At 36.7% G+C, this 16,135-nt stretch overlaps 1 protein-coding gene across 6 annotated transcripts in view; it reads right to left on the bottom strand.

Moving 5' to 3' along the window:
- The window catches only part of CCDC138 (coiled-coil domain containing 138), a 103,342-nt gene that overhangs the window by 38,990 nt on the left and 48,217 nt on the right, over positions 1-16,135 (bottom strand). For 5 of the 6 annotated variants that reach the window (XR_015550329.1, XR_015550330.1, XR_015550331.1 and 2 more), the window contains exons 11-12: positions 12,046-12,162; positions 515-707 (exon numbers count right to left, since the gene is read on the bottom strand). Coding sequence is in view for 3 of the 6 variants with exons in the window: in XM_087426343.1 (XP_087282469.1) it covers positions 515-707; positions 12,046-12,162 (310 nt within the window). In the remaining 3 variants the exon portion in view is untranslated. The remainder of the gene's footprint in view (positions 1-514; positions 708-12,045; positions 12,163-16,135) is intronic. The other variant, XM_087426344.1, reaches the window with a different exon arrangement.

Below are 16,135 nucleotides of genomic sequence, written 5' to 3'. Positions count from 1 at the left end.
ACAAACTAGTGCAGGGATTGACAAACTTTTTCCATAAAGGGCCACATAATAATGTTATAGGCTTTGGAAGGCCATACAGTCTCTGCTGCCAACTACTCAGCTCTATCACTGTAAGGCACGGATGTGTTCAAATAAAACAGGTGGTGGGCCAGATTTGGTCCATGGGCTATTGTTTTCCAACACCTGCTCTAGTGGAAAATGATAAACTAAGTAGCAATTTCAACTCTATATGGTAAATGCAATAACAGTGGTAGGCAAAGGTTGCTAAAGGAACATGATCTAAGAGAATCAACAAAGGCTTCTGGGACGGGGCAAGAATCCAACTGATGACTCCATTTTCTCAAATTCAGCAAATAAAAGTCGTTTTTTATAATGTGCCACCATTACAAAACTACTTAAAATCTAATTCTGAAAATGTAAAATATATTTGACTATGTAAGAATTGCTTCATTATATAGTATTCTCTTCTAGTTTTTTACAGAAAATTATACCATAAGCATATTTGAAAGCTTACCTTGAGTGACTGTTTTGAGAACAATTAAAGTTGATAAAAATCTCAATGGTAAATTGGAGCTCTTAAAGAAAACAGCTGTCTTTGGTTTATTTTCCACAGAATGCTCTAAAGAATTATCCTGAATTCCCTTAGTTACTACTCCTTTGAATAGGTCTTCACCCAATCTCCTCAATGTTGATGTCATAGTTGTATGCTGTTAAAAATATGTACCATCTTAGTATACTTATTCATGTTCAGAAAATACATATTTTAAATACTACAATCAAATATATCGACTAAACTCAATTTTTTGTTAATTAAAAAATAAAATGGAGTTGAAAATATGCAAGATTGCTAAGTATTAATTTTATAATCAACTTTTAAAAATTATGATGATATATTTTTCTAAAAGAAATAGGCAGTCTATTAGGAACAGACAAATTAAGAAATTAGAAACAGTAATTTTCTAAGAATAAAACTAGGAGAATTGAAATAAGATTCAATTTCAAAATATTTAAGAACATAAGATCATGATGTACTGCTGACACAGAGAAATCAAAGAAACAGAGAGAGACTCTATGGCTCTTCATTGCTCCACCATTACTGCTAAATGGCTGCTCAGGAGTATCTTACAGTGTTAGATTATAAAATGATCATCTAGGGCCTCACTGCTTTACAGCTCAGGATGACTATAAATGTCACAACTTAGACAACTTTTAATAATTTTAGAAGAATAAAATGCTGGGTTAGAATCAGGATAATTCTCATGGAGAACAAATTAAAACAAGAAAATGGGCAACACAGAAATAATGGCATATAACTACCTCTAAAATAATGTAGGCTTTTACGACATTCCACATATATGTTAAGAACCAAATAAAGGGAAGCCATTTCAAACTGCTGCAGATGTGTACTTAAGCCAGACTTAGAAATAACTTAAAATTTCTTTTATTATGACCTAATTCTCCAAATCCATGTCCCTATGTTTTCCCAAGGTTTCCCTCATCTTATGGGGATTTGTGACCAGCTGGTACCAAAATTGGTATTGATCTTGCAATGTGGATAACAAGTATTAGTTGTAGAATTTCTGCGTATAAAATTAGAGACAGATATATTGAGATTTTATGGGTATCAAAGGCCAAATGATTGGGTGGTGAGTGGTACAAGCAGTCAATCTAATTTAAGTATATTGTCAATAAGCTTTTAATGTAATTTAGAAAAGATAATACAGGGGAGAGAAGTCAGCAGGGCGGCGTAGGCAGACTTTGAACTCACCTCCTCCCACGGACACAGCAGACTTAACAACTACTCTTGGAAAAATTACCCCTGAGAGAGAACTGAAAACTGGATAAGAGGAAGCCCTGCAACAAACGACAGTCCTAATTGAGGTGAAAGAGGCAGAAATTCCCTTCTGGAGAGAAAAAACACCAGCTTCACAAGCCGCAGTGCTTCACGACTGCCCAGGAGCAACCCAAAGGTACAAAGCCTTCCCTGGAGGAGTGGGGGCCCTGAGCTGGGGAGCATGCCTGCTATAGGTATTTTTTGGACCCAGAACAACCGGGATGAATGGCATAACATCTGGCTTTGCTGGCAACTAACACCAACAGGGAACACCACCCGAAAAGCTGGAACACAGAAATTAAAGCTGGCTCTTAAAGGGCTCATGCACAAATTCACCCATTTTGGAAAGCAACCTAAAATCACCAGAAAGAAAGGTGCACAGTCCTTTGGTGACAGGAGACTCAGCTGACAGGCTTGGGTGCATCTTGGTGAGAGGTGAGACCTCTTGAGGGACTGGGACATTGGCTGCTGCCATTGCTGTGGCCTGGTGTGGGTGGGCTGACACAGACACTGGCAGATGCCACTGGAGCTCTCCCTGAGGCCTGCTAGCCCAGGGTCTGCCTTACTCACTAGAGCACCAATTTAACCCAGCTCAGCCAAGGAAAGCAGCCCATCCTAAGGACTGGCCCCACCCAACAAGCCCTCAGGCAACTTGTGGGCCTGCTAAGCGAGCTGCCTGGATTCTCTGCAGCCTGGCAAGTGGGTCCACCTCTGTGGGGCAGGGCATGCACAAGGAGTGGGTGGAGAGCGTGGGGCATTGGTGGAGTGAGTGGGGCTCCTGCCTTGGAGTGACTGGGTCCACTCCAGGGGGTCAGGGAGCACACACAAGGCAGGACTGTGTTGACTGTGTGTGGCCCTGTGGGCGGTGGGGCTTGTCAGCTGCAGAAGATTTGTGCTTCTCAAAGACCCACATAGGGGACTGGCCCCACCTTCCAAAGCCTGAAACAACTGGGTGTGCCTGGGGCCAGCCCCACTCAGCTGCAATCCTGAGAAAGCTGACAAGAGCCTTATAGGCTGGAGGCTTACAGCAATTGTAAGCCTCTGAGCCTAACAACCAGCCACAGTGGGGGCCTACTTACTTAATAGAAAATCTGCAACAGGAATGTGCTGTTAGACCTTGCAGCCAACTGTGCTGTGGCTCCCTACACCCGATAAAGAGACTGAAGGCCCCACAACTACACACAGCTGAGCATTACAACCAGCTGGCCAGGGGGACAGCTCAGCCTCTCTGGGCACCTACAGCGAGAACAACTCTGCCAAAACAGAAGGACACACGTAGCCCACACAGGGGTCACTCCTGGAACATTTGGAACTGGTGAGGAGAGGGAAGCACACTGCTGGGCCTCATAAGGCATCACTTACATAAGGCCACCTCTCCAAGATCAGGAGATGCAGCTGACCTACCTAATACATACACACAAGCACAGGGAAAGAGTGAAAATGAGGCAGCAAAGCAATATGTTCCAAGTAAGGGAACAGGACAAAACCCCAGAAAAGGAACTAAATGAAACAGAAATGAGCAATCTACCTGACAGAGAGTTCAAATAAAGAGTCATAAGAATGCTCACTGATCTTGGGAGAAGAATGCATGAATTCAGTGAGAAAGGCAGCAAAGAAATGGAAGATATAAAAAAAGAGCCAATCAGAAATGAAGAATACAATACTGGAAATGAAAAATTCACTAGAGGGACTAAAAAGCACAGTAGAGGATACAGAAGAATGGATCAGTGAGATGGATGAAAGACTGGAGGAAATCACCCAAGCTGAACAGATAAAAGAAAAAAGAATTAAAAAGAGTGAGCACAGTCTAAGGGACCTCTGGGACAACATCAAGTGCACTAACATCTGTGTTATAGGTGTCCCAGAAGGAGAAGGAAGAGACAAAGGGGCAGAGAATCTATTTGAAGAAATAAATAATTGAAAACTTCCCTAACCTAAGCAAGGAAACAGATATCCAGGTACAGGAAGCACAGAGAGCACCAAACAAGATAAACCCAAAGAGGTCCACACCAAGACACATCATAATGAAAATGTCAAGAGCTAAAGACAAAGAGAGAATCCTAAAAGCTGCAAGAGAAAGGCAACAAGTAACATACAAAGGAAACCCCATAAGGCTATCAGCTGACTTCTCAGCAGAAACCTTACAGGCTAAAAAGGAGCAGCACAACATATATTAAAGTGCTGAAAGGAAAAAACCTACAGCCAAGAATACTCTATCTGGCAAGGTTATCATTCAGAATGGAAGGAGAGCGAAACAGTTTGCCAGACAAGCAAAAACTCAAGTTTATCGCCAATAAACTGGACTCATAAGAAATGCTAAAGGGACTTATTTACGTGGAAAAGAGAACACCACGAATAGGAATAAGAAAATTATCAAAAAACAAAATAAAATCACTGGTAAAGGCAAATATACAGTAAAGGTAGCAGATCAATGACCTATGAAGCTAACGTGAAGGTCAACAGACAAAAGTACTAAAATCATCTATTTGCATGATGAAAAGGTAATGGATACAAATTCACAAAAAAGAGGTTACATACGATATCAAAAACATAAAATATGGTAGGAGGGGAGTAAAAGAGTACAGCTTTTAGCAAGAGGTCACACTTAAGAGACCATCAACTTAACATAGATTGCTATATACATAGGTTATTATATATGACCCTCATAGTAATCACAAACCAGCAACCTATAATAAATACACAAAAAATTAAGAGAAAGGAACCGAAACGTAATACTAAAGAAAGCGATCAAACCACAAGGGAAGAGAACATGAGAAAAAGAACTATTAAAACACCTAGAAAAAAGGTAACAAAATGGCAATAAGTACATACCTATCAACAGGTACTTTAAATATCAATGGACTAAACGCTCCAATCTAAAGACACAGGGTAGCTGATTGGATAAAGAAACAAGATGCATATACATGCTGCATACAAGAGACACACTTCAGACCTAAAGACACACACAAACTGAAAGTGAAGGGATGGAAAAAGATACTCCATGCAAATGGCAATGAAAAGAAAGCTGGGGTAGCAATATTTATATCAGACAAAATAGACTTTTAAAACAAAAGCTGTAACAAGAGACAGAGAAGGGCACTACATAATGATTAAAGGAACAATCCAACAAGAGGATATAACACTTGTAAATATCTATACACCCAACATAGGAGCATCTAAATACATAAAGCAACTGTTAACAGACATAAAAAGTGAAACAGACAGTAATACAATAATAGTAGGGGACTTTAACACTCCACTTACACCAATGGATAGATCATCCAAACGGATCACAAGGAAACATTGGCCTTAAATGACACATCAGATCAGACGGACTCAGTAGATATATACAGAACATTCCATCCAAAAACCACAGAATACACATTCTTTTTGAATGCACATGGAATATTCTCCAGGACACATCACATATTAGGCCACAACACAAGTCTCAATAAATTTAAGAAGAATGAAATAATACCAAGCATCTTTTCTGACCACAATGGTATGAAACTAGAAATAACTACAGGAAGAAAATCAGAAAAGCCACTAATATGAGGAGAGTAAACAAAATGCTACTGAAAAACAACTGGGTCAATGAAGAACTCAAAGAAGAAATCAAAAAATACCTGGAGACAAATAAAAATGAAAATATGACATGCTAAAATTTACACGATACAGCAAAAGAGGTTCTAAGAGGGAAATTTATAGCAATACAGGCCTATCTCAACAAACAAGAAAAATCTCAAATAAATAATCTTAAACTACACCTAACAGAACTAGAAAAAGATAAACAAAGCCCAAACTCATTAGAAGGAGGGAAATAATAAAAATTAGAGCAGAAATAAATGAAATAGAGACTAAAAAAGCAATAGAAAGGATCAATGAAACCAAGAGCTGGTTCTTTGACAAAATAAACAAAATTGACAAACCCTAGGCCAGACTCACCAAGAAGAGAAGAGAGAAGGCATAAATAAATAAAATTTAAGATGAAAGAGGAGAAATTACAACAGATACCACAGAAATACAAAAAATTATAAGAGAATACTATGAAAAGCTATATGCCAACAAATTGGATAACCTAGAAGAAATGGATAAATTCTTTGACTCATACAACCTCCCAAAACTGAATCAAGAAGAAATAGAGAATCTGAACAGATGAAGCAGAAGTAAAGAGATCGAAACAGCAATTAAAAACCTCCCAAAAAACAGGACCAGATGCCTTCTCTGGAGAATTCTACCAAATATTCAAAGAAGAGTTAATACCTATCCTTCTCAAACTATTCTGAAAAACTGAAGAAGACAGAACACTTCCTAACTCATTCTATGAGGCTAACACTACCCCGATACCAAAGCCAGACAAGGACAATACAAAGAAGGACAATTACAAGCCAATATTGCTGATGAACACAGATGCAACAATCCTCAACAAAATATTGGCAAATCAAATATAGCAATATATTAAAAGGATCATACACGATGATCAAGTGGGATTTATACCAGGAATGCAAGGATGGTTCAACATCTGCCAATCAATCAATGTGATACACAACATTAACAAAATGAGGAATAAAAATCACATGATCATCTCAACAGAGGCAGAGAAAGCATTTGATAAGATCCAACAGCCATTTATGATAAAAAAAAAACTCAATAAAATGGGCACAGAAGGAAAGAACCTCAACATAATAAAGGTCATATATGACAAACCCACAACCAACATCATACTTAATGGTGAAAAACTGAAAGCCATCCCTCAGAGAATAGGAACAAGTCAAGGGTGCCCACTCTCGCCACTCCTATTCAACACAGTACTGGCCAGAGCAATTAGGCAAGAAAAGAAGTGAAAGGAATCCAAATTTGAAAGGAAGAGGTAAAACTCTCACTGTTTGCAGATGACATAATTCTATATATAGGAAACCCTAAAGAATCCACCAGAAAACTATTAGAAATAATCAACAACTACAACCAAGTTGCAGGGTACAAAATCAACCTACAAAAATCACTGGCATTTCTATACACTAATAACAAATTAGCAGAAAGAGAAGCCGAGAATACAATCCCATTTACAATCACAACAAAAATAATAAAATACCTAGGAATAAATTTCTAGGTCTCAACCAACGAGGTGAAAGACCTATACACTGAAATCTATAAGACATTACTGAAAGAAATTGAAGAAGATAAAAAAAAAAAACAGAAAGATACTCCCAGCCCATGGATTGGAAGAATAAGCATAGTTAAAATGTCCATATTACCTAAACCAATCTACAGATTCAACGCAATCCCAATCAGAATCCCAATGACATTCTTCACAGTAATAGAACAAAGAATCCTAAAATTTATATGGAACAACAAAAGACCCTGAATAGCTAAAGCAATCCTGATAAAAAAGAATAAAGCTGGAGGCATCACAATCCCTGATTTCAAAATATACTACAAAGCTATAGTAATCAAAACGGCATGGTACTCAAGCAAAAACAGACACACAGACCAATGGAACAGAATCAAAAGCCCAGAAATAAAATCACATATCTACGGACAGCTAATCTTCAACAAAGGAGCCAAGAACATACAATGGAGAAAGGAAAGTCTCTTCAATAAATGGTGCTGGGAAAACTGGACAGCCACATGCAAAAGAAATGAAAGAGACCATTATCTTACACTAGACACAAAAATTAACTCAAAATGGATTAAAGACATGAATGTAAGACCTGAAACCATAAAACTTCTAGAAGAAAATATAGGCAGTACACTCTTTGACATTGATCTTAGCATCTTTTGGAATACCATGTCTACTCAAGCAAGAAAAAAAAGAAAAAACAAATGGGACTACATCAGACTAAAAAGCTTCTGCAAGGCAAAGGAAACCATCAACAAAATGAAAAGACAACCCACCAACTGGGAGAAAATATTTGAAAATCATAGATCCAACAAGGAGTTAATTTCCAAAATATATAAAGAACTCATACAACTCAACAACAAAAAAACAAACAACCCAATCAAAAAATGGGCAAAGGATATGAACAGACATTTTTCCAAAGAACATATACAGATGGCAAACAGGCACAGGAAAAGATGTTCAACATAACGAATTATTAGGGAAATGAAAATCAAAACTACAGTGAAATATCACCTTACACCTGTTAGAAGGTCTATAATTAACAAACAAAAAACAACAAATGTTGGAGAGGATTTGGAGAAAAGGGAACCCTCATGGTGGTGGGAGTGCAAACTGGTGCAAGCCACTATGGAAAACAGATATGGAGATTTCTCAAAAAATTAAAAATAGAAATACCATACCATCCAGGTATCCTACTACTGGGTATATATCCAAAGAACATGAAATCAACAATACAAAGAGACTTATGCACTCCTATGTTCACCGTTGCATTATTCACAATAGCCAACATGTGGAAGTAACCCAAGTTCCCATCAACTGATGAATGGATAAAAAAGATGTGGTGTGTATATACAACGGAATACTACTTAGGCATTAAAAAAACACAAAATCGTCCCATTTGCAACAACATGAACGGACCTTGAGGGTATTATGTTAAGTGAAACAAGCCAGACAGAGAAGGACAAATACTCTATGATTTCACTCATTTGTGGAAGATAAACAAACACAGAGATAAAGAGAACAGATTAGTGGTTACCAGAGGGCAATGGGGTAGGGGTGTCGGCGAAGGGTTAAAGGAGCACATATGTACAGTGATGGATAAAAACTAGACTACTGGTGGTGAGCACGATGTAGTCTATACAAAAACTGATATATAATAATGTACATCTGAAATTATACGTTATAAACCATTATGACCTTAATAAAATAATTTTTAAAAATATAAAACCACAAAGGACAGGAAAAGAGTGGAAAAACAAAGCAGGAACAAATGTCAATGAATAGAAAGCAGTAACAACTACGGTAGATATTTATCCAATGGTATCAAAATCATTTTAAATAATAATAGTTAAAACACACCAATTAAAAGAGACTGTCAGAGTAAATCAAAATACAAGACCCAAGTATACATTGTCTACAAGAAAGCCACTTTAAATATAAAGACACATATAGATTCAAAGTAAATGGATGGAAAGATATACCATTCTAACGCTAAGCAAAAGAAAGCTGGAATAGCTATATTAACTTCGGACAAAACAGACTTCAGAGCAAGGAGAGTTACCAGGGAAAAGAGGGGCATTACGTAATGATAAAAGGGTCAATTCTCCAAGAATACACAACAGTACCTTGGGTACAGCCATCACTTTTTAGATACAATACCAAAGGAACAATCCATGGAAAAAAATTGATAAGCTGGACTTCATTAAAATGAGAAACTCCTGCTCTCTGAAAGACACTGTCAAGAGAATGAGAAGACAAGCCACACACTGAGAGAACATATTTGCAAAACACACATGTGATAAATGAACGACTGTTACCCAAAATATAAAAAGAATTCTAAAAACTCAACAATAAGAAAACAAACAACCCAATTAGAAAACAGGCACAGGACCCGGACAAAGAAGATACACAGACAGCAAACAGGAACATGCAAAGACGTTCAGCAGGGTGTGTCATTAGGGAACTGCAGATTAAAACAATGCGATACCATTACACGCCTATTAGAATGACCAGAACCCAGAACACTGACAACACCAAATGTTGATGAGGATGCGGAACAACAAAAACTCTCATTAACTGCTGCTAGAAATGCAAAATGGTACAGCCACTCTGGAAGGCAGTTTGTAGTTAAAAACTAAACATACTCTTACCATACTATCCAACAATTGTGCTCCTTGGTAATTACCCAAAGGAGCTGAAAACCTACGTCTACACAAAAACCTGCACATGGATGTTTATAGCACCTTTATTCATATTTGCCAAAATTTGGAAGCAATCAAGACGTCCTTCAGTATGTGAATGGATAAATAAACTGCGGCACAACCAGACAACGGAATGTTATTCAGTGCTGAAAAGAAATAAGCTAGCAAACCATGAAAAGACACGCAGGAACCTTAAATGCATATTGCTAAGTGAAAGAAGCCCATCTGAAAAGTCTATATACTGCATGATTCCAACCATATGACATTCTGTAAAAGGCAAAGCTATGGAGACAGTAAAACGATTAGTGATTTCCAGGAGTTAGGGGCGAGGGAGGCATGAATAGGCAGAGCACAGAGGAGTTTTAGGGCAAACTGTTTTTAGTATCAAATTATTCTGTATGATACTATAATGTATTCTGTATGATACTATTCTGTATGATACTATAACACGCCATTCTACATTATTGTCAAAACCCATAGAACGTAAAACACCAAGAGTGAACCCTAAGGTAAACTATGGGTAAGAACGACATATCAATGTAGGTTCATTGATTATAACAAATGTCCCATTCTGGTGAGGGATGTTGATAGTGGTGGAGGTTGTACATGTGTGGGGGTAGGGAGTATATGGGAATCTCTGTGCTCAATTTTGCTGTGAACCTAAACCTGCTCTAAAAAATAAAGTCCATAAATATATATATATAAAGCAACATGAGGAATCTTTATGGGGATGGAACTGTTCTGTTATCTTGACTGTATCAACATCAATATTGTGGTTGTGACATTATACTAGTTTTACAAGATGTTAACATTGGGGGAAACTGGATAAAGGATACAAGTGATCTCTCTACATTAGTTCTTATGACTACAAGTGAATCTACAATTATCTCAAAATAAAAAGCTTAATTTAAAAAGTACATGCAATTAGACAATTGTTAAAACTAAAATATTAGAAATCCATCAATAAATGTTGAATAAATAAATGGAAAGGGGCAAGAACACTACTTTTCACTACAAAAGTAGATGCAGGCTGGCAGTACTGTCTAAAATAGCACACAGAGTGTGGGGTGCTGAGTATATATTTGAAGACAACAAAAATAAACTATAAACCACCCGAAGGAAAATGAGAAAAATATTTGGAAGGAAGATAAAACAAAATTTCATTCAATTTTGTGAGTTTAGCCTGTTGTGGCTAAAAGCAAGCATTCACCCAACCATTTTCAGAAATCATTATACAAATAGCAAAATCAAACAGATTGTAAAAAGAAGATAGTGACATTAACAGATCTGATAATTTATATAACTTTGGTGAGACACAGTTATGATCAATAAATTAAAAATTATATTCTCTGTATGTGCATGAATACATGCATACACACTCATGTACTTACTCATGTGCACCAGAGGCAAAATATTTAGGATATCACCTCAGGAAAGATATTTTTCCTTGACTTTAATCATCACACTACTCAATACGATTTAATCATCAGTACTGCACTGAGTGGTTTAGCTGTGTGCTTCCTAAGTTCCACAGGACCAAGATTAAACTACATGAGTACAAATTTGTTTTTTACCCTTTTAACCAACTGAAAGCTATAACAGCATTTACCAATACTAGCTAGGGAAATAAAATTTTACAAACTTACTATAATTCATAGGACAAATGTTTAGATATACATGTCATAATTTGAATTAAATGACCCTTACATAAACAGGTAACACATACCATTCATTTTATAAGATGTTGAGATAATTTTTTCTTTGATTAGGTTATCCTAATAATCCTTGTCCCATTTAGCTAGTGTATATTTATTGGCATAAACAGAAGAAATGCTTAATTTCTTTTACCATTAATAGAATACGAAAAATTATAAATTAAACAGTGGGGGCGGCAGCTGGTTTTCACAATAACCTAACACAGCAAAACTCCTAATTTATAAATTCTGAAACTCAAAAACAAATGTTATACATTGAATCAAATATATGGCATTGAGAAATAAGATATATAAAAGGAGGGCCGGCCCCGTGGCTTAGCGGTTAAGTGTGCACGCTCCACTGCTGGCGGCCCGGGTTCGGATCCTGGGCGCGCACCGACGCACCGCTTCTCCAGCCATGCTGAGGCCGCGTCCCACATACAGCAACTAGAAGGATGTGCAACTATGACATACAACTATCTACTGGGGTTTTGGGGGAAAAAATAAATAAATAAAAGTTAAAAAAAAAAAAAAGATATATAAAAGGAGAAAGAAAAGAAAGCAGTGAATAAAGCAAGAGAGGCAAGGAGAAGTCCTGAAATATAAACAAGAAGACATGCCAAAAAAAAAAATTATGAAAGATCAAGAGAAATAATACCAGTGTTATTTAAAGATAGCTTCTTATTAATCGTTTACCTGTGTTCCAGCATCTAGCTGCCTTACAGACCAATATAAAAATTTTACAAAAGGCTCGTGAAGTCTGGCATTCACAAATGGCATCCACTGTAGCTGCTCTGTCAACACAGGCAAAAGCTAAAGATAAAATGATGGACAATATAAATGCACAGTATTTTTATATGTCTGAAATCAATTACCATAATCTTCCAAAAATTATCTTTTTCCAAAAAAAAAAATTTCTCTAACAAAAAATATTCACTTTAAAACCATATGCAATACAATATGGAAATATGTATTTGAAAATTAAAATATCTATTTCCTTTGACCCAGCAATAGCACAGCTAGGATTTTAAGATCAACCTATACAAACATACTCTCTGAACCTTAAATGGTTACATACATTTATGGTACATATATAACCATTAAAAATGATAATGGCATCTATATTTATTGCCATGGCATATTCTGGGGTGATAAAAGCAGGTTACAAAAGAGCAAGAGTAGTAAGACCTCATTTATATAAAATGTGTCTACATGCATTTACACTGAAAAAAGACATAGAAAGGATGTTTTTAAACAATAATAGTGAGATTTTAATAACTGGGGTGATATTTACTTTCCTCTTTTTGTCTGTTTTGCATAAATATTTTAATAATTAATGTCAATTTGTAAAAATAATACAGTCATGTGTCGTTTAATGACAGGGATACATTCTGAGAAATGCATCATCAGGCAAGTTTGTCACTGTGCAAACACTGTAGAGTGTACTTCCACAAATCTAGATGGTGTAGCCTACTACACACCTAGGCTATATGGTACTAATCTTATGAGACCACCCTCATATATGTGGTCTGTCAATCACCGAAACATCATTATGCAGCACGACTATACAAATATTTCGAAAAGATGTTTATGAATGTTGCTTCAAAAGTATGTCATTTTGCTAAAAGATTTCAAGGCCATAAAGATATATTCTAAGCCTTTGATGGAATAATCCCACTTCTAGTACAGTAGCCTAAGAAAATAACCTAAAGTATACCCCTCCAAAAGAACACGTGTACAAAGGTATTTATTGTTACATTGTTTATAAGAATAAAAACATGGAAGTAACTTAACTGCCTAGCAATAAGGAAATGGTTAAATCAAGTGTATATGCAATCAGTGGACTAAAGTTTATGAACAAAAGGAAAAATATGAATAATAAATTAAGTAAAAACAATAAAAGCTAGGACATAAAATCATATGTAACTGGACCACAGATGTGATAAATAAGGTATAAAAATAAACATATGAGTTTGGAAGGACACAACTGATCTTTCACAGCAACATCTGGGTACTACTGACCACTCCCTCCTTTTGAAATATTCTCCTTGGCTTCTGTGACACCCATTTCTTCTAGTTTTCCTTCTACTTCTCTAGTCACTATCAGTCTCTTTGGCTGCTTCATCCTCATTCACCTGATCATTAAATGTTGGCATTTCTTAAATTCAGTATTAGGCAATACAGACTAATGACTCCCATATTTATTTATCTAGCTCAGACCTCTCTGCTAAGCTCTAGTCTCTTATACGTCAATGCCTACCAGACAAATTTATTTTGATACCTCAAACTCAACTTGTCTAAAACAAACTTATCAGAGGGAGGAGGCTCAAACCCTGATTTCCTCTAATATTTCCTACTTTGAATGAATGCTGCCAACATTCATCCAGTTGCAAATGTCAGAAACCTGGGAGCCAACCTGGACACTCCAACTTTTATACTGGATCCATTACCAAGTCTCACCAATTTTACCTCCTAAATATTTTCTAAATAGTCCACTTCCAATTCCACAGCCACCATCCTAATGCAAATTACTATCTTATTTCACGTGAACTACGTAAGAGTTTCCTAATTATTCTCCAGGATCTACTCTTGCATCCCTTCAATCCTATCTCTCCATCATGTAATAGCAAACATGATCCTTTTAAAGGATAAACCTGATGTTAGGGCCGGCCCCGTGGCTTAGTGGTTAAGTGCGTGCGCTCTGCTGCTGGCGGCCCGGGTTTGGATCCCGGGCGCGCACCGACACACCGCTTCTCCGGCCACGCTGAGGCCGCGTCCCACATACAGCAACTGGAAGAATGTGCAGCTATGACATACAACTATCTACTGGGGTTTTGGGGGGAAAAAATAAATAAATAAAATCTTTAAAAAAAAAAAAAAACCTGATGTTATTTTCTCCTTAAAACTCTTCTTTGGTTTCCTACTAGTCTAAGTTACTTTCTAGAATGAAATTGCAAACAAAATTGAAAAATTACTGACATCTTAGGTTGAGAAATGTCTAAACTGTACTTTTGTGGATGAATGGAATTTGATAATGACCTACTCTGTTAAGGTCATAATTACAGTAAAATTTTATATAATCTCCCCTCCCACTCTGTACTTTAATATAAGATTTAAAATTGGTAAAGAATGAAAGTCATTTCAGAGGGAAATCTTTCAAATAGGACTATCTTGCATATGTATGCAAGATAAAGTACACAGAATTACCTATAAAGTACACAGAATTACCTATGAAGTATTTCTGCCACAAAACAAGCTACCTAACACCACAAAGAAGCATGCAAAAAAATTAAGAATGTGAGATACTCAACAGACCTAGGCTCTTAAAAAAGTCATTAGCATAAAAAATGGGGAGGGTGCCAGCCCCAGTGGCCTAGTGGTTAAGTTCGGCGTGCTCTGCTTCAGCAGCCCAGGTTTGGTTCCTGGGTGCAGACCTACACCACTTGTCTGTCAGTGGCCATGCTGTGATGGTGGCTCACATACAAAAAGGAATAAAAAAGAGGAAGATTGGCAAACGGATGTTAACTCAGGGCAAATCTTCCTCAGGAAAAAAAAAAAATGGGGAGGGAAGGAGAGAGGTGGAGGAAACAAAGCATCCCAAGTTGAAAGAGACCAAGAACATGTAGGCCTGGTTATATGCTGTTTCTGTTGTAGTGGTGGTGGTGAATATTTTGGCAATAGCTTCACTGGGATATAATTCACCCACCACACAATTCACCCATTTAAAGTGTATAATTCAATGATTTTTACAATATTCAGAGTAGTGAAACCATCACTACACTTTTAGAACATTTTCATCACCTTCCCCTAAAAAACCCTAACCATTAGCAGTCACTCCAATACTTTGACCCAACTATTCCAGCCCTAGGCAACCATTAATCTACTTTCTCCATATAGATGTACCTATTCTGGATTTTTCATATAAATGGAATCATGCAATACTGTGGTCTTTTTTGACTTGCATCTTTCACTTGTAATATTTTCAAAATTCATTCATGTTGTAGCATGCATCAGTACATCATTCCTTTTTGTCACCAAATAATATTCCACTATATATATACATACATCATTTTATTTATTCATTTGTCAGCTGATGGACATTTGGGTTGTTTCCACTTGTGGGCTATTATGAATTGTGCTACTATGAACATCCATGTACAAGTTTTTGTACACATATGCTTCCATTTCTCTGGAGTACATAGCGAGGAGTAGAATTGTTGACTCACACCGTAAATCCATGTTTAATCTTTTCAGGAACTGCCAGACTATTTTCGAAAGTTGCTACACCATTTTACATTTTCACTAGTATATGAGAGGTCCAATTTCTTCACCTCTTCGTCAACACTTAAGGTTACCTGACGTTTTGATTTTAGCCAACCCAGTGGGTGTGAAGTGATATATCAATGTGGTTTTGATTTGCATTTCCCAAATCACTAACGTTATTGAGCATCATTTCATGCACTTATTGACCATTTGTATGTGATTTTTAGAGAAACGTCTATTCAGATCCATTGTGCATTTTTAATCAGGTTGTCTTTTTTATTATTGAGTTTTGTTTTTTTTTTAATATTAAGGATGGAAGTCTCTTTATCAAATATATGATTTGGAAAATATTTTCTCCCTTCAGTGGGCTGTCATCTGACTTTCATGATGGCATCCTTTGAAGCATAAAAGTTAAAAACAATATTTTGACTCAAACTTCACTTTTTAATTAGTTAGAATTTTCTCAACAATGGAGGTTTGCTTGTCTTCTGTTTTGGTCTCAACAACCATTAATACTTATTGG

This window comes from Ceratotherium simum, chromosome 40 (assembly GCF_057802395.1).
Source record: "Ceratotherium simum simum isolate JZ-2026a chromosome 40, ASM5780239v1, whole genome shotgun sequence".
In the NCBI taxonomy this organism is placed as follows: domain Eukaryota; kingdom Metazoa; phylum Chordata; class Mammalia; order Perissodactyla; family Rhinocerotidae; genus Ceratotherium; species Ceratotherium simum.
This window is presented reverse-complemented; position numbering and strand designations above follow the sequence as displayed.